This window comes from Ammodytes marinus (genome assembly GCF_949987685.1).
Source record: "Ammodytes marinus genome assembly, chromosome: 22".
Lineage (NCBI taxonomy): Eukaryota > Metazoa > Chordata > Actinopteri > Uranoscopiformes > Ammodytidae > Ammodytes > Ammodytes marinus.
The window spans coordinates 21,507,652-21,535,500 of record NC_137226.1 but is presented as its reverse complement, the minus strand read 5'-3'; the positions used below and the strand labels follow the sequence as shown (position 1 = coordinate 21,535,500).

The window sequence follows — 27,849 nt, the reverse complement described above, 5'->3', positions numbered from 1 at the left end:
ACACAATTTAAAAACTCCTAATAAACCTTTAATTTGAGCCATTTGTACAATTGACAAATTACATTAAAACATCTGTATCTTTTTAAATGTCTGTAGTATTATACACCCCCTCCCACCCCACACCTCTGGCTAGCAGGTAAAGGGATACTGGTAACTCCAAACATACAACGCAATGGAAATAAAGCTGCATATAATAGTACATATTACAATTATATCAATGTACAGTGTTTACATAAAATACATCAGAAGAAAAAGGATGCATTTAAATGTGGAGCCAAGGCCTGGAGAAGGGCTGTCACATCAAACCAACATTTCCGTTCAGCCTTGTTTCAATGAGTGTCGGCTGAGTGGCCGCGGCTGCACCATTCTGCTGGACACGTACAAAAATAGACTAAAGTGATGCACCATCAGCTGGCTTATTTCTGAAAGTGTTCACTTTATTTAGTTTGTTTTACACATCCTGACAATTGTTTGGAAGCGGATGTAAGGTTGATGAATTGCAGTCTTGATGAAAAAAAAAAAAGTTACGACACATGTAACAGGTCTAGTGACATTAAAATAGTACATCACGACTGCTGATAAAAATAAATAAATAGAGAAGCATTTGGTTTAATATAAAGGAAAAGGCTACAAAATACCAAATTGTGAAGATGTCAAACTTTACTTAGAACTACATCTATGACAGGCCTTAACTCACCCTTTTTTTAACTGATTCGGCATTTCTGAAATCCAGGACATTCTTCAGTAATGCAGTGCCAGTCTTAAAAAAGCACACATTTAAGGCACAATTGGGTTGTCTGCTGCAAAAAACAGTTGCAGCACGGTTTTTGAATATTTTAAATGTGCATCATTTGTACGATTTTCCCACTGCAAATACTGAATTCCAACTTTTCAATTCACACATACAAAAATTTAACGACTGGATTTTGAGCATCTTCTGAATACACAGGTGCTGTAAAAAACACACGAGCAATCAGAAATCCCCCAAGTTCAAAACAGTCTCCTTGGAAATAAGTGGAATGGATTATTACAAGCTAACAAGCTCAACATCCGCACAGACAAAAAAAAGAGTGGTAGCATCATTTCAACATGGAAATATCTGTGACCAAAGACCGTAAAAGTGAACTGGAAACGTCCCGTCACGTGAAAACAGAGATGACAATAACACACACCAGTCAGAAACAGGTGTGGAGATACAACTGAATGAGGGGGAACGCGCCATTAGTGAAAATAACCCAACTTCAGAGAGGGTAAATAATAAAATAAGCAATGATAATAACTTGGGAATATATTGGGTTAATATCTGGAGAGGAAAGCTTCAGCTGACTATTAAAAGCTGTTTTATGTTATATCCTTGTTGAGAGTTTTAGGAGCACTGCTGGATGCTATGGCAAAAATGGATGCTATGGCAAAAATCAAGGACAAAATGATTAGAACAAAGGCCATATATGGAACACATGGAGGAAAAATACAAGCACAGTGGCTGAGTCCTCACGCTTGTGTCCCACTAGGCTCTACTGTTGTGTGGGTGTGTATGGGAGCTGTTTCAGCCTCTCGGTGGAGTGTTTGCCTCCGATTATGGATGTACTCTGCTGTGGTAAATGAGCAGCAAAGTAAAAATATGAATTTATGATTTTGCTTTTAATACAGAGGATGTAATTACATTTGTGCCACCATTCACATGTATTTACAGCACACCCTCTACCAGTCTGTTCATACCTTCCTCACTCCACTAAATAATAATAATAATCGGAATAATAATAACAGGGAGTACATTGAACATCTTCAGGAAATGTAACACCCACACTGTGTTGTATTGATAGCTTACATAGGAGGCATACTCTGATACATGCAGCCATTTCCAGATAGTGCCCACATGTACTCCAGCATGGCATCAGTTAGACTGTGGAAGAGGGGGGAAGGGATGGTTGGAGTCTCTTGCACACATCTTAAATATTCCAGAAGAACTTGGCTTCCTTGTTAAATCCATGACAGTTTCGAATACAAAGATTATAGAAAAACAAACACTGCACCGCTTAACAACGTCTTTCAAAGATCCTGTGTTGAAAAAAAAGAAAAACAATTAAAAAAAAAACAAAGAAAAGAAAAGAAAAAAAGAAGGTAAAAAAGCTCTCCCGTGACAGACTGAAGTCTTTCCCCGTTAGAAAAGCAGTGAAGGAGCAGCAGCAGACTGGTGCTGTCACAGAGGAGAGATCTCATGAGAAGCCTGAGGAGCTGGCCAGGCTGCGGTGCTGCAGGCGGGGGGTAGTGTTCATGGGGCTTGTGGTGTGGAGGTGGAGGCTGGAGGCCTTCAGCGGCGTGCTGCTGGCCTGGGCCTGGGGGAAGCGCTGGTGGTATCGGTCCAGACGCAGGTACTTCACCGTCACCAGCTTACCTGTCCAAGCAGAGAACATGGCATTACTTTACAGTTACCTTCTGAGGGGGGCAGTAGAGGCACAGGCTAATGGAGACAGTGATTGAGGACAAGCAGCAACATGGTGATCCATTCCCTACACTAAATGTCTCTGTTGTATCTCTTCTATTGACTATAATACTGTAGTCATAAGCTGGGCCACACAGCTGCAGGTACAGTGTTCCCCTACCATTACACAAACAGGTGTAGGTGAAGTAGAAATACAACCCACACCATGTCCATGAGTCTGAAAACTTTACCACAACAAAAAAAATCACTCTAAAACACTGCTCATTACAAACAATCCCTTAACGCCTCCATATGCTGTTCGTCAAGCTATGATCAATGCTGAATCAAGAAATATTAGGTCCTGTATAACATACATATCTATCTATCTATCTATCTATCTATCTATCTATCTATCTATCTATCTATCTATCTATCTATAAAGCAAGAAACGTCTGTCTGTCTGTTTGTGACTCGCATATCTCTCTCACTGTTATTCAGATCGGTCTGAGCTTCCGGATGTTGCTTGCGCACGGCACAAAGGTGTGCATCCTTGATTGATTATGAAGTTTTGGACCAATTATGTAGAAGTTATCATATTTATATCATGCTGGCGGCAAATACATGCGCACACTGAAGGCCACAGTAACGACGGGCATGAAGTAGTCTCCGGCTAAACCCCGCCTCCCTCTGATTTGATTGGCTGCTGCGACCAAAGCTTGAAATGAGTGACGAGCGGGACAGACACAGCAGACCTGCTTCCTACGGGCACTGCACTAGTTGATTTAATTTGAAATCCACAAACTGTGTGTATCCATGTTAAATCGTGATCAATCAAATTAGGATTATTTTAAATTGCGCGTTGCTATTCTTTTGACACACTGCTAGTGGTCTCTACTCCACCATGGCGGCGGATCTGATAAGTTTTTTCATTTACCATTCATTTATTGACAGTGTGGAGAGACAGAGATGGAATGGGGTAGAGAGCAGTGTTAATTTTGGCAGCAAATTCTGATTCAGTCTTAGTCTTGGTCTTTTGAATATCACACCATTTAGTCTTAGTCCTATTCTAGTCATCTAAAATATTTTAGTCTTAGTCAACTAAATATAAGCAGATTTTAGTTGACTAAATGTACAGCAGACAAAACATGTATTCTATTTCATTCGTAATAATCTCACATAAAATCAGTGTACCTGACTGGATAGGAGGAAGGGGGGGCTTTAAGAGCCTGTGCCCGGGGGACCCATTATCTCATGATCTGTCTATGAACCAACTGGATTCCACAATCTTTTTGATGCATGCACAAGCATTATTTATAAAAAAATTTAAATAAAGAAAATATTTAAAAAAAAGTGGGGGGCCCCACACTAGGTCTTGAAACGGGCCTCCAGATCATTAAGGCCGCCCCTGGGCAGGAGCAGGAGCACGCAGTTAAGGTGCTGATAAAACTGAGCAACTGCGTTTTCCTTTAAGCAACACTGCTGCCGCTGTGTGTGTTCGGACTTTTTTTGCATCAAAACTTAGCCGTTCCCCTAGACAACGTTAACGGGCAGTATATCCCCGACTATCATTTTGTCCATCAAACTGCAGAGTTTTTCTGCACAGCGGCTCACTCCACCCTCTCACACTGGCGCGGTCTCCCGTCGAGTTTCACCGACACAGGGTTGCATTCGCTGCTTTGCACTGATTGGATTTCTTCCCAACTTGTCCCACACAAAGAGTAGTTCTGATTGGATCTCTTCTCCATTCGTCCCGCCCTAACAGTTTCGTCTCGTTCCTATTCGTAGACTATAGTGTCAGTTATATTCGTCTCAGTCTTCGTCATCATATCTGCCTTTTTATTTAGTTTTTATTTAGTTTACATCCGTGAAAAAGGTTTGTTGACGAATATTTTTCGTCGTAGTCTTAGTCAACGAAATGAACACTGGTAGAGAGGGGAATTACATGCCGCTGTGACGAGGACTGAGCCTCTATGGGGCTGATAGGTTTGACTCATGGGTGTAGTCACTCTAATCACTCAGTGTGTTTACATGCAGACTCATAAATCAGGTAAATAAACTAATAAGACTTCTGCAGGACTTGTTGCATGTTATCTACTGCGCGTGCGCGTCAAGCGTGGTTGCTGTTCTCTGACTGTGAATAATGGCGTCGGCCATGGTTGTGCATGTGATATGCTAACGTTCAGTAAAAGTCTAAACTCGAACAACTGTCGTTGTGGTTATTGGATTAACATAAACACCTTTATCCAATCTATTTCGGATCTATAAGTCGGATAAGAACACATAGATAACTCGTTCATAGTCGGCATTCTACCTGCATGTATACAGGATTGCATTTGCACATCGGAGTCCTCGTTCTGCGCTTGCTCGAGAATTGCGCTTGCCGCGGATTTTACAAGGAAGTGGAAATAGTAGTGTTGTTGCCGGAAAGGAATTGGATGTGGGTCTGTAACCACTTGATGAAAGGCCTACAGCGCCACCTAGCATAGTGGCGACAGCTCCGGCCATTTATCGAATCTTTGAAAGGCCACGTATACTCAGTCAAAAGACGCGGTCCGTTCAAGTGGCAAGTTCGGTATTTGTCTTGATCCAATCTAGTTGTCCCATGGAAACTCACTGAGTGTGTGTTCTTTCACTGGTTCCTCCTCAGCAGGTACACAAGGCTTCTATGTGTGCTGTGTGCCGGAGCACGGAGCATCAATTCAGCACAGAACAGACGAGCAAGACAGGAAGTAACACAGCGAAACCACATTAAAAGATCCGGTAAAGTTTGAGAACCAAACACTTGCTGACTCCAGATAGTATTTCACGCAACTACATCAGCCAAACATCATGTGTGGGAGCCTGGAGTCAACATGTTCTCAGATAGTAAACCATGGATGAGAAGAAGTTCCTCATTGAGTTGGAATACCCACTAAATGGTTTTCCACACCACACATCCTGCATGGGCAAAGTTGAAATATTAACAAATAAAAATAATTCAATCCATTGCTCTTTGCACTTCTTTGGATTTGCAATAAGTTTATGAAAGTATTTCTCTGCATTCATTTAATTCAAAATAGTGGTAAGAGTTGCTTCTCATTGTTAATATGGGCTTAAAAACCCTAAAAATATAATGGTATACATGCGATGAATAAATCTGATTGAGAGTTAACTATTGAAATTCTGCAAATAATCGTGATTTTTAAAAGTAAGTTATATTTCTATATATATATAATTATGTGTCATAGTATGATGAGGAGCAACTAACCCCCATAATGACGGCTGCTTCATCTCAAATCTTATTCTTTCTTTGATGTGCTCTTAATGGAAGTGTTATTGTGTGTCATTTACCATCAAACCAGGAGCCATGGAGTGCCTTGAAGGCTTTCCCTGAGTGCTCTGCGGAGAGACACTTGACATAGACACAGCCCTGTGGAGAGAGCAGGAAGCACAGTGTGACATGACTGCAGCCCAAAGCATGGTAGTGTACTCATCAAAGTCAAAAGTAAAAGTAGAAATGATCTCAATAGCACATTTAAAAACAACATCAGTTGACCAAAGTGCTGTACAAGACACAATACAAAATAACATATAAGATACATGAAAAAAAAGGTTAGGACTTAGGAGTGTCAAAGTCTCAACTTGTGTTAAAGGCCAATGCAACAAAAGTGAGTCTTCAGCAACGTATTAAACTGTTCAACTTTACAGGGATCCAGGTTCTATTCATTCACACACAGTCATACTGGTGGTGGTAAACTATGGTAGTAGCCACAGCTGCCCTGGGGCAGACTGACGGAAGTGTGGCTGCCATTCAGCGCCTACGGCCCCTCATATACACCAGTCATACACATTCACACCAGGCAAGGTGGGTCTTGCCCAAGGACACACCCCAGGATAGATACACCTAGGTCAAAGGTGCATGGAATTATAAAGTGTAAAAAGAAGTGTAAAAGGGGGTGCCTTATATACAGTCATCAGTCAAAGGGAGAGCGTACCTCTCTAGAGTTCTTGTCCACGGCGATGTGGACAATGCCGTCGTTGTCATTGCACTTCTCCAGGATGGCCTCGTGGATGGCCAGGTCCCAGTGCTCCCCAACCTCCCTACACATACATACAAAGAGTCTTTTTTAAGCAGAAAGTCAAATGGTGGAAAGAGACTTCAGTTTGGTTTCCAGTGACAGTGCATGATATGAGCAGCACAGCCAGGTGACTCACATGACAGGGTCAAACATGTTTCTGATCTTCAGACAGGGAGTCAGGCTGTTGGGAGGGGAGTTCCTCCGGTCCAGAGGGAAAGCTGCAGAGGAGACACAACCTCAATCAATCAGACCACATGAGGCTGGACACGTTTAAAGAAAGCATACTTTGATCAGTTGCACAATCTTTGATCATTCAGCTTATTTCTCAACAATTAGTTAAAGGTGAAGTAAGCGATTTATTTAAGTTAATATAAGTGTTAAATTGCTCTTTATTCATCCCACTACTGATAACCAATCAGAAGAGAGAACTCTACAAACCGGCCCCCGTCTCACTGCCGGTGCACGTGCAGAGCTACAGATGGGTGAATGTGTATGCTCCTACAATGGTGGAGCAGGTAAAAATCCTTCCCAATGTCTGTTTTGATGGTTATCATGTTTTATCACACTTATGGATCTGAGATGATGCTTGATAACTCGCTGCTTGAAGACCGCAGTGCATTAATGTGGTGACGTAGGGACGAGGGAGGGGACTGCTAACTGTAGTCACTGACAGGAAGTTAGCTATGTTAGCTAAATAGACCATTCCGCTTACTGAACCTTTTGTGTAGAGTCCCTATTTATTATATTTGCTGACATGCTTTTACCTATTTCCTAGTTATATTGTATGCACCACCACACCAAAGCAAACTTGGCAATCCATCCGATTGGTGATATTGGGCAGTATAAATAAAAACGACTTGCTGGTTCTATAAAGCCCAGTCAACATCACACAGCCTGCAACCAGGGCCAATAAATTCCAAGGGATGCTTCTTGCCGCGTGCAAACTGTGAGCACATACTTGTTGATCATTGCCTCTTTGGTTTATGGGAACCAAGACTCATTCAGTTCCTTTTTACCTGACGTCTAAAAGGCACCCATAATCGTCATATTTATAAAGACCATTAGAATGACACTACATAATAAAACTAAATAATGTCCCTTTCCTGCTTCCTACTACTGGCACCATACATTGTAGTGTACAAACCTTGAGATGATACATGGAGCATGCTCGAGCCCTAAGAAGTAGCTTGTTTACTAAACGCTAAAGCTACTGTATTGCCCAGAAGTTTGCATGTATGGCCATGTTGGGCAGTTGACTATCAGCTGGAAATACAGTATGTGAAGCAATGATACATAGCTTTGTTCATTTTTCCTAAAGATGATGTCAGAATGAATTGCTCTCTGGAACCACATTTTTTTATTTTATTTTAATTTTTTTAACCGTTATTTCTACAGGTAAATCCCATTGAGACCGGAGACTCTTTTTCAAGGGAGACCTTTTCCCATTCCCACATTACCATTCACACACACACATTCATACACCGATAGCAGGCTAACTATTGACATTCACACAAGGCAAGGTGGGTGAAGTGTCTTGCCCAAGGACACAACAACCATGACACAAGTGGCAGGGCGGGGATCGAACCACCATCCCTTCAATCATTTGCCGACCCGCTCTACCACCTGAATCACAGTCGCCCACATTCTCCGCGTGGGTTACCTTTCCCCTGCCAGACTTTGGAGGGCATGGAGGAGGTCTTGTCACAGCTGAGAGAAGGCTGGATCCACCTCCAGACCAGGAAGTCCCCTCCACCGATCCTCTGAGTCTCTGTTCGAATCCTGGACTCATTGGCTGCTAAGAAATTAACGGCCCGCTCCCAAATAGACTTCATCCTCTTCCTGTAAAAAACAAAACACATCCTCAATCAGTAGATCCATATACAGTGTTGCTCGAAAGTTTGTGAACCCTACAGAGATGTTCCGTTATTTTCCTTAAAAATACTAAACTCAAATGATAAGTTATACTCCGGTTCATAACATTGACTTTTCAAATAATTGATTCAAACTAAAATAAATTATATATTGTCATTGTTCATTTAACAAAAGAGATTGATTTAACAAAGTCAAATTTCATGGGTGTAAAAGTATGTGAACCCCTTCAGTTAAAAGGATATTTCACCTCCATTCACTGCAATAACCTCAACCAAACGCTTTCTGTAACGACTCATCGGCCTCTCACATCTGTTTTGGGTGATCTTTGCCCACTCCATCTCACAGAATGCAAGCTGAGTGAGGTGTGACTGGCTTCTGTCATGAACTGCCCGCTTCAGGTCCAGTCACAGAATTTCAATTGGATTCAGATCTGGACTTTGACTGGACCAATCCAGAACATGTATCTCAGCCATTTCTTGGTTGTTTTGCTGGAATGCATTTGGATAGTTATCATGTTGCATTGTCCATTTGGGGCCAAGCTTTAACTTCATAACTGAAGCCTTGAGGTTTTGTTCCAGGATATTACAGAATTCATAGCCCCTTTTACACAGCCAGTGAAAGCCGGGAATATGCCGGCCTTTCGGCCCTCCGCCCTGCTGTATAAATGCGACAGTTGCGGAACGAGGGAAGAAAGGTGCGAGAGATTGTTCCGGGAATTTTACTACCTCGGGGGGTAGTAAGATTCCCGACACAATCAGTTCCGCCTCTCTGTTTAAATGCTCCAGCTTGTTGTTGCGGAACAGGGGGGCGTTTAACGTTCCATAGTCTACGTTCTAAACATGCGACCATGTTAGCAGTTGAAGGACGTGTGTTTAACATTAATCACGGCGGCCTGATGACCCGTAAAAATCACCAAATAAAAGGAACGGCGTATAATCTATCTGATCATGAGGTCCGTTGCTCAATCCAAACCCCCGCGCTTCATTTTGCAGAGTGTATGAGTCTATTTCTGCCCAGGAGAAGTTGTACAATGGGAAAGCTAGGCTAGGCTAAGTAAGGGATAAAGTATAGCGAACGGGTATAGCGAACGGGTCAAGCTGAACAAGAGCCCTCCACTGCGCGTCGGGCTCCTGCTTCAGCTTGTCGGTCTTTATTTCTAGCAAGTGACCCGTTCGCTATACATTATCCCGCTTATTAGGCTACATGGCTACTACAAAAAATAAAGCAATTCATTGAAGCAACATGTTGTTTTAACAGCCAACAGCCGCTACACGGTCGGAACTCACTCAGTAGCAACGGTTACTATGTCAAGCTGCGGCCAGTAGTACGCCAGTAAATAGGAACGACCAAGGATACGACCTAGTAACGGGGGAATAGTCTGCTCGCCCCGTCTGCTTCAGCTGACTGAAGGCTCCGGCTCAGCTGTTAGCCACAGAGCTACTGTTTTGCTAACACAACTGAAGACGTGAAGAGGTGAAGCGGATTGATTTTGTCAGTTTGGTTAACAGTCCCAGTGATGTTGGACTCAGCGCGTAGCGAGATCAACTGGCACATCGTGGGGACAGTAAAATACGGCCCTCTTACTGCAAGCTCCAGCACTTCTGCCCTCAATTCATCAGCCAGTGTTGTTGTTGTTGTTGTTGTAAAGCAGCTGACCGGCGCGGCGCTAAATGTTTACGTCACACCTTACGCTGTTTACAAGCACCTCTTTCATTCCGGAACGCTGTGTAAAAGGAGCTACTGTTGCGCCAGCAGGCCGGCGTTGCTTGGTTCTGTGTAAATAACACAGAAGCAAGCAAAGCCGGCATTTTGGAGTGATGTTGTTCCGTCAATATGCCACAATCTCTGTGTAAAAGGGGCTCATGATTCTCTGGACTACGTGGAGTTGTCCAGGTCCTGAGGTATCAAAGCAGGCCCAGATCTTTGTCTGCCCACAGTACCATAAACCACTGGTAACTGGTTGACTGACCATGGTATTACTGTGCTTGATTGGCCAGACAAATCTCCTGACATGAACCCAATAGAGAAACTATGGACTATTGTCAAGAGGAAGATGAGACAAACCAGACCCAACAATACAGACGAGCTGAAGGCCTCTATCAAAGCAACCTGGGCTTCCATAACACCTCAGCAGTGCCACAGGCTGATAGCATCCATGCCATGCCGCATTTAGGCAATCATTTGTGCAAAAGGGGCCCAAACCAAGTACTTAGTACATATGCATGATTATACTTTCTAGAGGGCCGACATTTCTGTATTTAAAGTCCTTTTTTTATTGATTTTATGTAATATTCTAATTTTCTGAGATTTTGAATTTTCATAAGCTGTAAACCATAATAATCACAATTATAACAAATAAAGGCTTGAAATATCTCACTTTGAATGTAATGAGTCTATATAATATATTAGTTTCACCATTTAGGTTGAATTACTGAAATAAAATAACTTTTGCACGATATTCTAATTTTTCGAGTTTCATCTGTAATGTTTGAGTTGGCTTATTACTGAAAAATCATCTGGCGGCTCTTGTGGATATTTTTCAAGGAAGTCCACTTCTAGGCAGATGTTCAGCCACTCTTAAAGCTCTCCATTTGTAGATGATTTGCCTCATGGTGGACCGATGGAGCTCAAACGTTTCGGAAATTAATGTATAGCTGTCCCCAGACAAATGTGCAACATCACAACTCTATTCCTGAGATCCTCTGAGATTTTCTTTCCCTTTTGGCATGTCTGACCTGTATGGGTTCACTTTGGTGAGCCTAAACTGACCTGGTTTTATCTCTGTTTTATCTAGTGCCGCCCAATTTCTTCCCTAAAGATCTCAATACATTGGTCCATTTCATCACTCAGTTTGGCCCACCTGATTGTGTTTACCTGCTCCATTTAAGCAATGCAGCTCAGGGTTCACTAACTTTTGCACATACAAAAGTTGGAAAAGCATTTGTTTTATTTTAGTCTTGACTACACAATTGATTCCCGGAAAAAAAAATTGACGGGGTTTGATGGACATTCACAACCTTATGTCGGGTGGGTTTTTTTTACGTACAAATGGGCAGAAGATTTAACTTGTCATATTTATAAAAGACGATATTCTTCGGCAAGCGGCATAGTTGATAGGAAACTAATTTGTTTTAGTTTTGACTTGAATCTGCTGTGTGAAAGCTTCATTGTTAAGCCCCGATATAGAATTCTTAACCTTTCAGAGGGTCTCACTCTGGATTTAGACACTAGGATGACTGTGGCACTGACCGTTCCTGAGGCTGGACCAGGGAGTCTCTGACGTGGGGGATGGGCAGGTAGGGCTGCAGCTCCTGGTTCTCCTGGCAAGCCTCATTGTGGCTCCTCATCACATCTGAACAACAGTGAGGCAACATGAAGGATGAGGACCAAACAACGCCACCAATCAACCACTAACACTGAAACAAATGACTTACAGTGTGATATTCAGTATATAGACTTGAAGATTAGGATTTATACATACATACCTGTGTACTTTAAATACATGTATTGGGTATATGATTAAATGTCTATGTATTAGTACTCTGCTGGCCCTTTCACACTGGTTAAACGTACTTGTGCATGTTTCAGATGGCCTAGTGTGAGTGCGCTCTTAAAGACATAGAGCTAACCCCCCCACTCTGTAAAGGTGTGGCGCTCCTTACCGATAATCCTCTCCACCATGTCATACATCTGCCTGGTGTCCTCTTCCTCTCTCCTCCAGCGATACTTCATGTAGCAGACCACGCTCCACACACAGCCTACCACTGCGCACCACACACACACACACAGGATTCACAGGTTCACACACAACTGCTGAACAGACGGCTTTCACTTTTGCATTTAGTCGTGTATTGACGGTTTTAAGGGCCTTATTAAAAACTTAATAAATGCATGCATAAACAATTAGATCCAGACATGTATACATAATCAAATGCTTACAGAAATGAATAAGTCTATTATTGGTGTGAATCATCACTGTTCTAGTCAATTACGATTCATCAGTCAACGATTCTATTACAAAAGGAGTCTCGATGTGTTGCATTCTTCATTTTCTATATTACTGCACATTAATACTTTTTCAGGGAGGACGTTTTGGAGTATAACACCGTAGCAAAGTTTGACTTAATGCAAAAAATAAATGGCAAAATGTGCATTGTTTGTAATGTTCTTAAAAGAAACCTGGCGCAGAGCTGTACAGTTCATTTCGTTATTAGCGTTTTCTCACCGACTGCGATGAGGAAGACTCTGCTGATGACGGTGAGGAAGGCTCGGCGGAAGCGGCACGTGAAGGGCATCTTGGGATGTGTGGACTCCAGCAGAAAGATCTCAGAAACCTCTGCCACTGGGTCCTCGGCTAACTCCCCTGACAGCCTGCACACACACACACACACGCGCACGCACACACACACACACACACACACACACACACACTGAGTACAGATGTCCCGTGCTACAGCTTGTGATCAGCATGATTTTTTTTTCATATGGTGTATTACCTTATCCCAACATCCTGGCCTGTTCGGATGATCCACTCCAGAGAGGTCGCAATGAAACCTTCAAACTTGGGATTCTGAGCCTGAACAAGAGACACATGGTACTGATGAGAGGAACGGCACAATTCACATTCAACACACTCTTGCTTTATCAATACTGTTTTGCAGTAGGGGATGTTCATGGTTAACCTTTTAACCGTCAAGAGGTCTTTTAGACAATTAATATAATCGGTTAAACAGTTAAAAAAATCCTACGTCATACATGTCAATCAACTCATGGATTTGTGTGGCCACTTGAACAGTGACTGGCCAATCAACTTGCCCTGCATATGATTTTACGGGCCATGCGTTATGTCGAACCCTGCTGTTATTACACAGCACAGTATATGTTCTGTAGCTACTATGGATGGGCGTTAGTAATCGAGTACTCCTCGTTTCAAATGAACTCGATTGGTGGATTAAAATGTTATATACGTGTACAAAACGGCACAAAATGGATAAAATAAAGTTTAACTAAGTTAAATATTTTGATGCAAGTGCAATAAACTGAGCGTTGTGTCAAACAGCAACTGCAAATAACTGCCACATCCGTGCCACCACAGCGCAGCCTGTGTGTGTGCCACCTGTGTTCTCCACAGCACCGCGGAGCTGAACACGGTCTCTCCTTTCTCCAGAACATTTTCAGGAATATAACTGTCCAATTATTTCAAAGCATTTCTCAGCCCCAAAGTGCTTTACATATCTTACCACATTCACCCATTCATACACACACTCATACACCGATCATGGCAGTAGCGCCCTATGCAAGGCGCTCTCTGAACCATCAGGAGCAATTTGGGGTTCAGTGTCTTGCTCAGGGACACTTCGACATGTGGCGGGGAGACGGGGGATCGAACCTCCGACCCTGCACTCCAGAGGCGATGTATGCCTACCAGCAGCGGCTCGCCCATAGAGGGCGATAGGGTGACGCCCTCCTTGAGCCATACCAGCAAAAAACAAAAATATAATAGGCTAATAATGATGAAAAATATATTTTTTGTATTTATAATCATAATTTATGATTTCAATACAGTTTTTACCTGCATCTAAGTCTGAATATCATTGTACAATCAGCGTCTGTGCTCTGTACCGTCACTCTGGGGCGATTTCAGACTGGTCGAAAATCGCCCCCAGCGCTCTCATAGACTTCAATGTAAAACTTTTTTTTTTTTTTCAAACTGCAGGCTTCACAATGCAATCTCTATGGGTTCCGGGGGTGCTCGCCCTAACGTGTTGTCGTCATACGTACAGTAAACAATGAACCAATTACAGTGACTGATACAGTCACATGTCCGGTCTGCTGCCCAAAGCGGTCACATTCAAGACCAACACAACTTTATATCAACTCAGGCTAGGCTGGCAAGCTACTTGATCATGTCATTAAGAGGACTAGATCCTTCCCAGACAAAATGTAACCATCAAGCAAGTATCTACCAAGATGGATTGGGGGATCGTATAAACGCGGATTTTCACGGGGCTCGTTTGAACGGCTAACGAGGCTAGCAGGATGCTAAGGAGCTAACGCTATGTCCTGCTGCCGCTGCATGTTGATTATGGACTGTATACTGGCTTTTTATCCATCTTGATGGCAGCACTGACACCGCATGGATAACTTCGGGTGTCACCCCTATGCATCATCTCTCAGAACAGGTAAAACAAACATTAAAACATCAATCTGCATATGGACGAGCCTGCGCCGTTCAACAGCTGATCCATGACCGTTTACTCTGACAGCTGCTATCACCGTCCGACATAAACCCGCCTACCAAGTGCTGTAGACAGTAGTAACCCAAACCAATGTGATGATTAGCACTGTTAATGTTGCACATATGCTATGCCAGCATCGAATTTTGTTTAATAAGAACACAACTGTCAAGTCAATCAGATTATTGTGATTAATTGTAGAGCAGGTTTCTTCACTTTTAAAGGAAGCCTATCAGAGGAGCACGCTGGTAGATGACAAGTTATCTGTGATGGCCACAGCCGGATAATTAAATCATTTTAGAGCTAAAATAATTTTATTCAAGAAATTAACTAACTTAATGTCCAAAAATACTGTACAGTGCAATGCTTTTCTAATGTTGCCAGAGTGGTTATGCCAGATGAACAGGAAAAACAAACTGTTAAATGCAATATGACATTGTCATATTAGCTATCTGATTTAGGTTCATTTTGGGTCATTTTACCCATCATGGCAACAATTGCCCCCCCTGAGATTATTGTCAGGAGCCGCCACTGATGCCTACTGCATCCTAACTAGATTATTTTTATCTTCGGATGTAGTATGTAGAATAGAAAAAAGAAAGAGTATGCGATTGGGAACACAGGGCCTGTTCCTCGTATGCTATGTGCTCTAATCACTCTCACTGCCTGTGTTCAGACTGGACTCACAACACCCTGACCACAGGAAACAGCTTCCATTTAGCTGTAAAGTAGAAAACTATTCCTTCTGCCAGATATACACTTCACAAAAATAAAAATTAAGTATTAAGATCTGGAGTGTCCCTGACTCAAGAACGTCATGGCCACTGTGAACCATAAACCTGCTTGTTGTAGATTCAGAGGAGATGGCTTTTGAGGTTGTGTTGAACAAGGCAGCATATCAATGTGTGGGTTTACCAGTAAATATGCCGAGGCCTCTTCCAAGGATAGACTCCTGTTTGGATGCTGCTGGTCTCCACAGTCATGCTGGCCTGCAATCACAAAGCATCATTACCATTACCAAACTATCACTCAGTGCGTTTCCATGGGAAAACTAGATTGGATTAACACATATACCGAACTTGCCACTCGACCGGACCGTGTCACTTGTCTGGGTATACGTGGCCTTTTAAATATCCGATAACTCTCCAGAGCATACCTGACTCCGCTATGCTAGGTGGCGCTGTAGCCCTTTCAACAAGTGGTTATAGAGCCACGTCCAGATCGAATAAAGGTGTTTACATGCATTTTACAAGTCCTGTTGAAGTCTTCTTCGTTTATTTACCCGATTAAGAGTCTGCATGTAAATGCTCTGACTGATGAAAGAGCACATTACTGCCAACTGCTCCGTTCAACACAATATGTGTTTTTCACACCCTGTGTTAACCTAGTTAGTACTCATGTTGACAGGCACAAAGACTGGATTGTGTGACCCAAGGTTTATGTTGAAGGAGATTACAAATAGGGATGGGGCCGATCCCATACAATGTCGGGTCCGATATGGCTGTAATCTACATATCGGACTGATTAGTTTAAAAAACTAAAATAAATCTATTATTATTTTATTTTTTTAAGAAATTAATTATTATTAATTATTAACTATGAGAGAAATTTAAATTTTAAGACCATAGCCAGATGATATAGCACACATTAATATTAGAATTAGCAATTCAAAAGTTGAGTTCTGATGTTCTGCATTCAAACAGTTCAAAGCTGTAAGATAAACCTATATTGATTTGTGTATATTTGTTGCACTTTTAAAATTAGAATTGCTGTGGTTCTTAAGCCTTCCTAACCTTACACATAACATCACCACCAACAAAGAAATGTAGAATAATTATGATATTGGACAGCTACTGTTGTCGATTACAGCAGCAGTGCGTGCCCACAGTTTGGTCTACAAACATATTCTAGTCTACAGAGCCTGTGGTTAGTTTAAAAACGTATTTACTGTACATTTAATTAGATGTATTGAATAATTACATTACATTTTATTTAGCTGAGGCTTTTATCCTAGGCGACTTCCATTGAGTGCATTCAACCATGAAGGTACAATCTCAGAACAACAGGAATCACGTCAGTACTATAGCTTCAAATAAACCAAACTACAAAGTGCTACACGTAAGTGCTACATGGAGATGTAACAAGTGCAATAATTCTATCATCATAAATCATTTTGAGGCACCTGGAACCAAACTTAAGCCTAGAATATGTTTGTAAACCAAACTGTGGGCCCTGCTGCTTTAAACAAATTTAAAATTTAAAACAACAGTAAAATGGTAAATGGATTTGACTTATATAGCGCCTTTTAGCCGATTTTCTCAGCCCCAAAGCGCTTTACAATTCTTACCACATTCACCCATTCATACACCGATGGCAGTAGCTGCCATGCAAGGCGCCCTCTGAACCATCGGGAGCAATTTGGGGTTCAGTGTCTTACCCAGGGACACTTCGACATGTGGCGGGGAGACGGGGGATTGAACCTCCGACCCTGCACTCCAGAGGAAGATCTCCCTACTAACTTTTCAGGAAACACAGTTCTCTGCACAGAGTTAATAGTTACCAGCGATATGGGCCAGGTGGTCATGTAGATTGAGCAGCAGCTTCAGGATCAGCTCCTTCTCCATCTTGTTCTGTAGACATTACACACTTCAATCAAATACTGGACCCACTTTACCAACAGAAACATATCGGATTTATTTGTTATTTTGTAGACCTATCTTCCAATCTAATTCTATGCTAAGTGTACACATGGCACTTCCTGTGCTATATTGAAGACTAGCCATGCATTCCAAATAGCATACTCTTTCTTTTTTTCTATTCTACATATTACATCTGACCATGCATACAATTGGGCACACACTTTACTTATTTATTTCATCATAACATTGTGCCTTGATCTTGCCTCTGTGTTTTTTCTTCTTTTCTTTTTTTTTCCGTATTGAACCTTATTGACAATTCTTCAGCACTACATAAGTGAAAAGTACTCCATATCGTAGTAGAAAGAATAAGTGTATATAAGGATATTAAAATATACATATAATGTACATACATTGACATATACAGTACATGCAAACTACTACTGGCTGTAGTTTGGTCTGGCTGTGCAAGACTAGGACATCCAATCTTTTTTATATCATACATAAAGGCCTACTTCACTAGTGGGAATATGAAGGTGTATTGAGCTCTGAGATTCTATGTAGTATAAATGTGCAAAATAAAATTGAAATCGGTTCATCCTAGCCCGAGAAAAGGCAGAAAGAGTGTTTTATGGTCTCACTGTCTAACCCTACAGTTTGCCCAGTTGTGATGTCACTGTGATGTCACAACTGGGCAAGCTGTATGGGGATTGGAATGCAGGATAGCTTATGCTACATGACTCTGCGGTACACAGAAATCAAAGAGGAACATATCTACTCACATAAGAAGAATCAAAGTCGCTTCCAAAAGGGTGGCTCTTAACTGCAACAAAGGAAAAAGAGATTAGGTCAGGACGCATGCTCACTGAAAGCCCACTGTGTGAGAGCAACACAGACCACAGGTGATGATGGCACACGCTGGATTGGCTGAAACACTTGCCCTGCGTTCCAAATCACGTACTTTTTCTTTTTACTACACTACATACTAAAGTACAGAAGAGTTTGAGGGCCACAGGAGAGAAAAGAAATCAGATAAGGAAAACATTTTCTCATTATGTCGCGAAATGTCAAGAATAAAGATGAATACCCCAAAATGCTATTGGAGTTAATAGGGCATTGATGTATTTTCAGCATACTACAATTGACGACGTGCATGTATTGGGACATCCTAAATCTTTTTTCTGGCATACTAAATAGTAGGGAAGTATGGGTATTGGAACGCAGCAGGGATGGTCTTTTACAATGAGACAGCCGGTTTGGAGGCTGTGGAATGTGAAGGAAGTTCAGACATCACCTACCACAGTGAGTCAGTGTCTGTACATTGACTCAAACCTTGAAACCTCACCACATCATGAGCCGGTGACCATAATCAAACATTCATTCATCACTGACTAATACTGTATGTGTATGGTAGGGGTGTGATATTGATAAAAAATAATAATAATAATATCTCAATATTTTGGGGGATTTTGTATGTAAATAAAAATGTTTTTATATAAAATAAAAACTTGCCCTCTCTCTGTCTCCTTATCTCTATTCACTGCAAACACTCTCCGATGACGTGGGCATGGCAGGCGTCTTAGGAGTGAATGGGTTAACAGTATTGCCGTCACCTGAGCGAATGAATTGGTCAAAGGCGACCAGGGAAGGGGGCGCCTTTAGCTCAGTTGGTAGGGCGTCCCCCTCCCGGGCCGGGCCCAGCAGCAGACCCGGGTTCGATTCCCACCCGCGGTCGTTCTCTGCATGTCACTCCCCTCTCTGCCCCATTTCACCTCTGTCTCTCTGCACTATCAATAAAGCATAAAAATGCCAAAAAATATCTTAAAAAAAAAAAAAAAAGTAGCAAGATGTATCCAGAGAGGGGAGTGACATGCAGAGAACGACCGCGGGCAGCCTCCAGCCTGCTGCTGCAGACAGCATGCAGTGCACCGTGATCACTCTCAGCAAGAGCTGCCCCAGTATAGGCTACGTGAATAGTTATAGATAAATAAATAAGCCACTATGTTGATTTCAGGTAGAATATATCAGAGATTCCACTTCTGATTATCTAAAATATGACTTATTAAATAGCCTGATTTAAGACAACAATATTTCCCATTGGTTATGTTTTTTAAAAGCTCTGAGAGGAGTTGTGACTGAGGGTTTCATTTGTGTTATGTTGCCTGTTAACAAGAACAAGATTGAGAGAGAGAGAAAAACATAAAAGACATTTGTTACATAAACATTTGACCCCTTTTTTTTTATCTTATTGGAATCGAATCGATAGTCAGAACCGGAATCTGAACCGGAATTGTTCAAATTCAAACGATACCCATCCCTAGTCCGGCCTACAACACCATCTGACTCTGTGGATGTTAATCAAGTTTTATTCACATCCATCATGCAGGTACAATGAATGGAGTGAAACAGGGCTGTACAGTGCGACAGTTTATCGCATTTGCTAGTAAAATGTATTGTGTGCAAAGATAAATACACATCTACTTGCGCTTGTGCGACAGGTTGCTAATGACGAGATGCTGTCTCTTTTAGACACAGAGGAGCGATGCACAACTCTGCTTAGAGGGCCCAAAATGAACACTCGCCAAATGTGGGTAAATGTAGTCTTAGGCGGGTAAGTTATTAAGTCCACTTTGGCTCGATCGGCTATTCTAGCGTCTAATGGTGTGTCACCACCAGTACTAAATGGGATGGACACGGCTCTCTACATTAACACAGATAAGTTGCTGCTTGTGCAAACAGTAAAAGCATGTTACTGGCCAAACGTGAGTTGACTTTTATTTTGAAGCAGATAAGAACCGGAAGATAGCGCTTCACAGCCCTGCAGCGCACCAGTCACTAGCAGCATGTCCTCAGTGTCATGGGTTCTACGCGCTGAAAACAGGACAGAAAGCTTGAAATGTGCAGTACTTGTAACTGTGCGCTCACACTAAGAGCTTCATGAATGTTAGTGGCAGCCGCCAGTCATGTATATTCATTGAACACTCGCTAGAAAAGGCAACTGGACCTTCAGCTGCAGAGAGCAGCACCATGAGACGTCATTGAAGCTGTTGGTGCAAGCCATGGAAGAAATACTCCTAAAACATTCACAACAACTTATTTCATTTAGCCTAAATTCGTACATGTATACTAGTTATAAGCGGGGTGGGAAATTGTGAATCGGCAAAAATTCAATTGGCAGGTTAGATTCTTGTCTTAATTGAAATCAGTTCACGCCGTTTTAAATATCCACGGCCAATGCAAAATGAGGCGTGCAATGTAACAGGAGCGTGCGAGAGGCAGCATTTCCTCTAGTAGTGTGAACACACCGTTAACAAAGTTCATCCACTGATTGCACCTGCAGGAGGGACTGACTGAACACTCATCAGTGGTCGCATTTGCATCCTGGTTAGGACAGGTGATGCTAACAGAAGTCAGCTAAACAGATACAGTAGATGTCTGAGCTCTATTCAGCTGAATGGTGGTAGGATGGCCTAGAGGAAAGGTGGGAGACCAGTAAACACGTGGTCGCTGGTTCGATCCCCAGCACCGGACAGGAGGGTGTTAGTTGTAAAACTAGTAGTGGCTGGTATTATGTCTACGGTGCCCACCAGCTCTACCATTATGTCCTTGAGCAAGGCACGTAACCCCAACCTGCTCCAGGGGCGCTGTACTATGGCTGCGCTATGACCCCCTCCGAAACGTGGTGACTTGAGAGGGGATATGCGGAAAGACACATTTCAATGTAACCATTGACTAATAAAGTAAGTAAAGTAAGTAGAAGTTATTTTCTTTTTACTATGCAGCATTATATCTGGCTTGAAAGTAGTCTTTTTTATTATTTTATGTAGCCGTCTTCTTTAATCCCAAAAGAAAAACCCACAAACCAATCCACCTTGACACATGGGTATATAGTTAGACCTTAAATAGTAGCAGGGTAAGATACATGGATATAGATTTATTGATTAATTGGCAAAAGATCGAACTTCCTGATGTTATGCCAACACTATGCATTTGGCTGTCTTTAATATATGTTCTGACAATCTCTCTGTGTGTGCCATTATATCCACTAAAAGAATGAATTGTTTTTCATTTAAATGTCTGGAAGAGCTCAGAAATAAAATGGTAAATAATATGTTAGTGGTTTTTAACGGGTTGATCAATGTAACAGGTTGTGTTAAATGGGCATATGATGTTGTCTACCACAGGCCCCTGAATCGCATCAAATCGAGGTCATTGTGGCAGAGTCTGATATCGCCAAATATCTCCTCATTGCCCAATTAATATATCGATCTAATATTGTATCATGAACTGATGAAACTAGCCCTTATCAAATAGTGGCTTCAAATGACAGGTGGACATATTTTATGTCCACCATACTTCATGGGGATAAACGTAAAGCAAAAGTTTCACATTATTGTCAGATACTCACCGACTCCATCCACCCCAGAGGCTCCGGAGCCCCTCATCCTCAGGTACATGAGGCCCAGCAGCAGGAAGAAGAGGCAGGCTGCCGTGAGCAGGAACATGGACAGGTAGTGAGCGCTGAAGCTCCCGGAGGACGCCACCTCTTCCCGTTTGAACTGCTGGAGCAGCTCATCCTCCGGCACAGACAGCTTGTGCTTGAGTAGTGCCTGGCTGTATGAGTGGTTGGGAGCGCTGTGATTGGAGTGGTTGCCCCTGTAGGTGTGGGCCAGGCTGCTGTAGTTGGAGAAGCGCGGTCTCAACCCGATGCTGAATCTACTCGCGCTGCTGCTGCTGCCGCTGCCGCTGCCAATGCTGCTTCTTGAGGCGCCGTGCTCGCCGTCAACGTGGTTGTTTTTGCCGCCGGTCTCTCCGGCGTGGTTGTCGGCGAGGGAGACGTAGATGGACTTCCTGGGAAAGTTGTGGCTCCGCAAGCCCCCCAACGAGTCCGACTCCCTTCTCTTCGCCTCCTCGTCTTCCCCCTCCTCCCTCCGGCTCCCCACCATGTTAGCACTCTGGGGCTGGTCGACCCCTCCCGTCTGGGAACCTCGGCCGACTCCGTGAGAAGTGAACACCGCTCTCGGGTGGCTCCGTCTAGACTCCAGTCTGTCCTGTCGCTGTCGGTCTCCAACACCAAGGCCCACAACCTCCTCTTCGTCCGAGTCTGAGTAATCCGCGGCTAGCTTGCTAGCGTTCAAATGAGACGCCCCGCTACAACCGTTTAAAGAGTGTGAGTTCTTCTCCGTTTCCCCCTCATAATCGTCCTCGTCTCCGGATTCGTCGTAATCCCTCCCTTCCGCCTCGGGGCTGGATCTGGCACGAACTCCCCAGCCCAGCGATACACTTCTCTGTCCGTCCGGGCCAGGGGAAGAATTGTTGCTATTTAACGAAACGTTACTCGCAGTAGCGCCATACCGACTCTTCTTGATAGCAACGTTCGGTGTAGTAACGGGCCTTGTCTTCGGTTGCTGTTGAAAGGCAGGGCTTCGGTCCGCCCTGCCGCTGTGATTGAGGCCCTTTCTTTTCACTGGAGCTTCAGCGTCAGACTCGTCGGAGCTGAACCCGAGTACGGTGGACTTCCGGCCCGGTCTCCTGCTCGAGCTCAGGTGCGTGACGTCATGGCTGGCTTGTCTGGATCCCGCCGTGTTGCCGCCGCCAGTGGTGCTGTTGTTGGCCCCGCTGCTACGGGTCTTACCCGCTCTGGAGCCCCGTTGCTGTTGCTCCTCGCGAAGCTTCTTTAATTTCTTCAAATACACCGGCCGTGTGTTTTCTGTAACCGGGCCCGGAGTGAAACCAAAGCGCTTTAATTCGGAGAAAAGCTCCTCATCCGTTAACTGCGTCGACGCCATCTTGGACAACACTCTCAGAGAAGGTTGTGTAAAGGAAATGACGAAGGGGGTGAAGTGGCAGCGGACCAACTGGGCTGCGTTCAAAGTCAACAGTAAGCCATTTATAAACGAGAACGCTCACATTCTAGTCAAGAGGAATTTCCTCGATCTAAAACCTTTTTTAATAACATAATATAAAGAAAGTTTATATCTTATTTCTAGTACGGTTCTAGAGAAGGGAGGATAAATAGATAGATTTTTTTTCTTGCACTAATTAAACAATAGCAGGCCTATACCTACAAAACAACTATAGCCTAATTGAAATTATTTCTAATTGGAATAGCCATATTAAAACCAACACACACGTAGGCCTACGTATTTCTGCTGTAGATGAAACATAATTAAATAATTTATTGTGGAGAGTGGAGTACCCTAATGTGGAGCACTCATTTCCAGGTCGGGTGGGGGAAAAAACTGTCTTCAACCACAGAAATCATCTAATAACAAATGAAGAGAACAGCCCACAACCGTACATTTTATATGCTCTTACATGCAAGTTTTGTATATGTCATCAAGTAATTAAGAGTTTTGTAAAGATGAAGAAGACACAATAAAACATGGAGTTTATGATTATTCAAATACAAAAGTGCTCGGAAATAAACAGGAAGAATATTTCCCAGTATGCAATGATGGTCAGTTCACAGTTTATGTTTGTCATAACATCATAATTTGGTTCTTTAGTGTGTATTTCAACTTTTTTTTATTGTGATACTGTGATAACTATGCACTTTTAAGGAGTTGCTCTCTGAATCTCATTGTACTGTGTATAACGACAATTAAAGCTTTCTATTGACAGAGTTGAAATGGGGCAGAGAGGGGAGTGACATGCAGAGAACGACCGCGGGCTGGAATCGAACCCGGGTCCGCTGCTGGCCGAGGCCCATGGGGGGGACGCCCTACCAACTGAGTTAAGGGCTCCCCCACTATTCTATTCTATTCTATTCTAACCATGTGCTGTCAAGACAAGAGAGGAGGTGTCTGTCATAATTCCAATCTGCACAACTGTTGACATTGAGGACATCAAGTAATTAAGGCTGGTGCTGTGTCTAAAAGATTGAATGCATGCAAAGGAATGGCACATTGTCTTAAATATGTTTTTCTCTCAAGCAACTGATAGCAATTCAGAGTATAACAATACACATGTCTGGATGAGTGTATGAACTGTGCATTTTGAAATGTGTCTCATAGATGACTTGGTTATTAGGAAATGCAGATTTCAAAACAGCAAAGGAGCCAACTTAAGTATAGGCTATTTTTGTAAAGTCCATTTAGATATATTGTAAATTATCTTGGCCGTTTTAGTAACTGGGTAAAGATCATTGCCTTCTCACTTTAGAACAGTGAAAATACCATACTGTGAGAAGAAAGGAGCAGTGGAACCTTTCAGCCTGTCTCCCAGTGCGCAATAGGCAAATAAAGAACACTGATTTTTTCTGCATATGAAGGACACCTCTACAGGAGGGGGGGGCATACATACCCAGACCCACACATGGATCTGAATTAAGAAGAAATCAAAGAGGAAACATATTATTTTGACATTATGTTAGGGGGGCTGTGGCGAAGTGGATAGGGTGTGGACCCGCAACTATAGGGTTGGTGGTTTGATCCCCAGTCTCCCCGCCACATGTCCAAGTGTCCCTGAGCAAGACGCTGAACCCTCCTGATAGTTTGCCAGCACCCTGCTTGGTAGCTGCTGCTATCGGTGTATGAATGTGTGCTCCAGTTGTAAGTCGCTTTGGATAAAAGCGTCTGCTAAATGACATGTAATGTAATGTTAGACCTAATACAAATCCAGTTTACTCTAGAACAAATTGAGCCACTTGTATACCTGACTTGACTGTTTTTTTTCTGCTACTTTATACTTCTACTCCACTACAATTCAGTGGAATATATTCTAATTTTCATTCCACTACATAAACTGATAACTTAATATACTAATTACTTTACCAATTAAAATGTTTGCACACAAAGGTGTGTTTGGGGTCGTTATGATGTTGGAATTCTGCCCTGCGGCCCAGTTTACGAAGGTTGAGTGCACGTGCTTAGCGTCATACACAGAGGTTGGCTTTGGAAAATAGATGTATGAGTGCTGCCAGCATTGCTGAAGGGCTTGAAGGGGTGGGGGGTCAACCTGTCAGTGCTCAGACCATACGCCACACACTGCATCATACTGGTCTGCATGGCTGTCGTCCCAGAAGGAAAGACAAGCAGACTACGGACATGGATCACTGGAACCATATCCTGTGGTCTGATGAGACCAAGAACTTATTTGGTTCAGATGGTGTCAAGCGTGTATGGCGGCAACCAGGTGAGGAGTACAAATACAAGTGTGTCTTGCCTACAGTCAAGAATGGTGGTGGGAGTGTCATGGTCTGGGGCTGCATGAGTGCTGCCAGCACTGGGGAGCTACAGTTCATTGAAGGAACCATGAATAACAACATATAGGTTACTGTGACATACTGTAGCAGAGCATGATTTCCTCCCTTCTTGGCCGCAGGCAGTATTCCAACATGATAACGACTCCAAACACCTCCAAGACGACCACTGCCTTGCTAAAGAAGCTGAGGGTAAAGGTGATGGACTGGCCAAGCATGTCTCCAGACCTAAACCCTATTGAGCATCTTTGGGTCATCCTCAAACGGAAGGTGGAGGAGTGCAAGGTCTCTAATATCCACCAGCTCTGTGATGTTGTCATGGAAGAGGATTCCAGTGGCAACCTGTGAAGCTCTGGTGAACTACATGCCCATGAGGGTTAAGGCAGTGCTGGAAATTAATGGTGGCCACACAAAATATTGTCAATTTGGGCCCAATTTGGATATTTTCACTTAGGGGTGTACTCACTTTTGTTTCCAGCACTTAAGACATTAATGGCTGTGTGTTGAGTTATTTTGAGGGAACAGTAAATAAATGTACAGTTATACAAGCTGTACACTGACTACTTTACATTGTATCAAAGTGTCATTTCTTCAGTGTTGTCCCATGAAAAGATATAATGAAAGATTTGCAGAAATGTGAGGGGTGTACTCACTTTTGTGAGATACTGTGTACACTTCTACTTGGGTAACGTCTTCAATACAGGACTTGTATTCATTCCATTCATACCAGAGTCATTTTAACATTTTAGTATTTTTCTTTTACTTTAATACAGTACATGGTCTGAATACTTCCTCTACCACTAAGCAGTACATCTAGCATTACACATTTCATAAATAATCACCCTGATACATAAATACTTTTGAAAATAGGTGGTGTAATAGGTGACTTGTAACAGAGTCATTTGTCTATATTTCTACTCTTACTGGTTTTCAGCTACTCTTCACACCATTGTACCAATCTCTGCATTGTTAGACATATAATTCTGATATTCATATGTGTGCTGTTGTGCAGCAATATGACAACACATCTGTATGTGCAGCTCGAAGATGTCCCAGCAAATCAACAACACACACACAAACTGGACAAAAGAAAATCGAAATATTCAAACCCTCTCTAAGACTTCTCCATTTGGAAACCATGGCAATCTTTATTCCAACGTGACTGTCACAGCTCCATGAAGAATGTTAACACCAGTTTACAGCAGCCAAAGAGAAAAAGGAGAGCAGCCAATAATCACAATCGACTAAACAAACACAATTAAAGAAGGACCAATCAGCTGTTAGTACTTCCTTTTAAGATTATGCATAACTGTTGTTTGACCGTCATTGTCAACAGTTGAAGCAAATGCGTTCACAGCATCTCTCCATATCCCGATGTTTAGTTAATGTTTCCACGGTAACAATCTCACTTTATGTTTTCAAAAGTTTACGCGATTGTTTTAAAAACTTTCATCATGCACACGGTTTCCGAAAAACGAGACAAAAACGTCTTATGGTGAAAATGTGTGCATGTAAACAATTTGTTAACTGTAACCCAAAATGAATGCCACTAACGTTCATGAAGCTTTTGGTGTGAGCTTAGTGTTACAAGTATAGCAAATGACAAGCTTTCTGTCCTCTTGTTTCACTGCGTTGAACTTGTGAAAACAGAAGACATGCTGTTAGTGACTGGAGCGCTGCAGGGCTGTCAGCGGCTACCTTCCTGACCCTTTCTGCTTCAAAATAAAAGTCAACTCACGTTTGTCCAGTGAGATGCTTTTAATGTGAAGCCGTAGCCTTAATTCTGTTTGTTACCAGTTACTTTACTGCTACGCGCTGATCTATAGATAGCCTAGTGTTTTTTTAATGTAGAAAGCTGTGTCCCGGGCATTACCGGTGGTAACGCAAGTTTATTTAGCTAGAAAAGCCGGCAGAGCACACATCTTTCACCAGCCAGTGTGGCGGTTGGTCTCAATGACTGTTTGACAGCAGGAGCCGTGATGTAGGCTAGTTATCACAGGGAACAGCATTGATATTCACATGGTGACGCTGGAGTTGAGTTTTGAAAAGATTTCACTCTGGAACCTGGTTTAAAAGTTTACCTTTGCAAGACTGAGAACGCTGTTATCATGTAAATGATAGGCCGCAAACGTGAAAATACCTTTGCGTTTGTGCCGTTATCTACTGTGTAAAGTGTAAAGTGCCTCTTAAGGACAGAATCACATACATGTCATACACATGTAGTTCCACCATGAAGCCTTCAGAGTGGACTCTTCACTGACTTCAGTATTACTTTTCATATCTGGAGCACAAAGGCTGTACAGTTACCATATACAAATATGTACTATCACAGACATTAATAAACCCGGGCATGCACATCAAACTGTCACCTTTATGCTTTGCTCACCATTTATAGATATGGAAATTGAAAGGGATGCAGTGC

The 27,849-nt window shown here is 42.6% G+C and overlaps 1 protein-coding gene across 1 annotated transcript; it reads right to left on the bottom strand.

The window, feature by feature from the left end:
- Positions 1-131: 131 nt before the first annotated feature.
- On the bottom strand, positions 132-23,037 carry lemd3 (LEM domain containing 3). Its single transcript, XM_080050711.1, has 13 exons — positions 21,633-23,037; positions 18,007-18,047; positions 17,149-17,218; positions 15,504-15,577; positions 12,849-12,928; positions 12,578-12,723; positions 12,015-12,116; positions 11,602-11,704; positions 8,141-8,319; positions 6,617-6,698; positions 6,397-6,502; positions 5,753-5,831; positions 132-2,395 (listed from the first exon to the last, which is right to left on the bottom strand). Exons 1-13 carry the CDS (start codon positions 23,011-23,013, stop codon positions 2,217-2,219), a joined length of 2,622 nt encoding a protein of 873 aa, XP_079906837.1. The 5' UTR covers positions 23,014-23,037; the 3' UTR covers positions 132-2,216.
- Between the last annotated feature and the right edge of the window lie 4,812 nt (positions 23,038-27,849).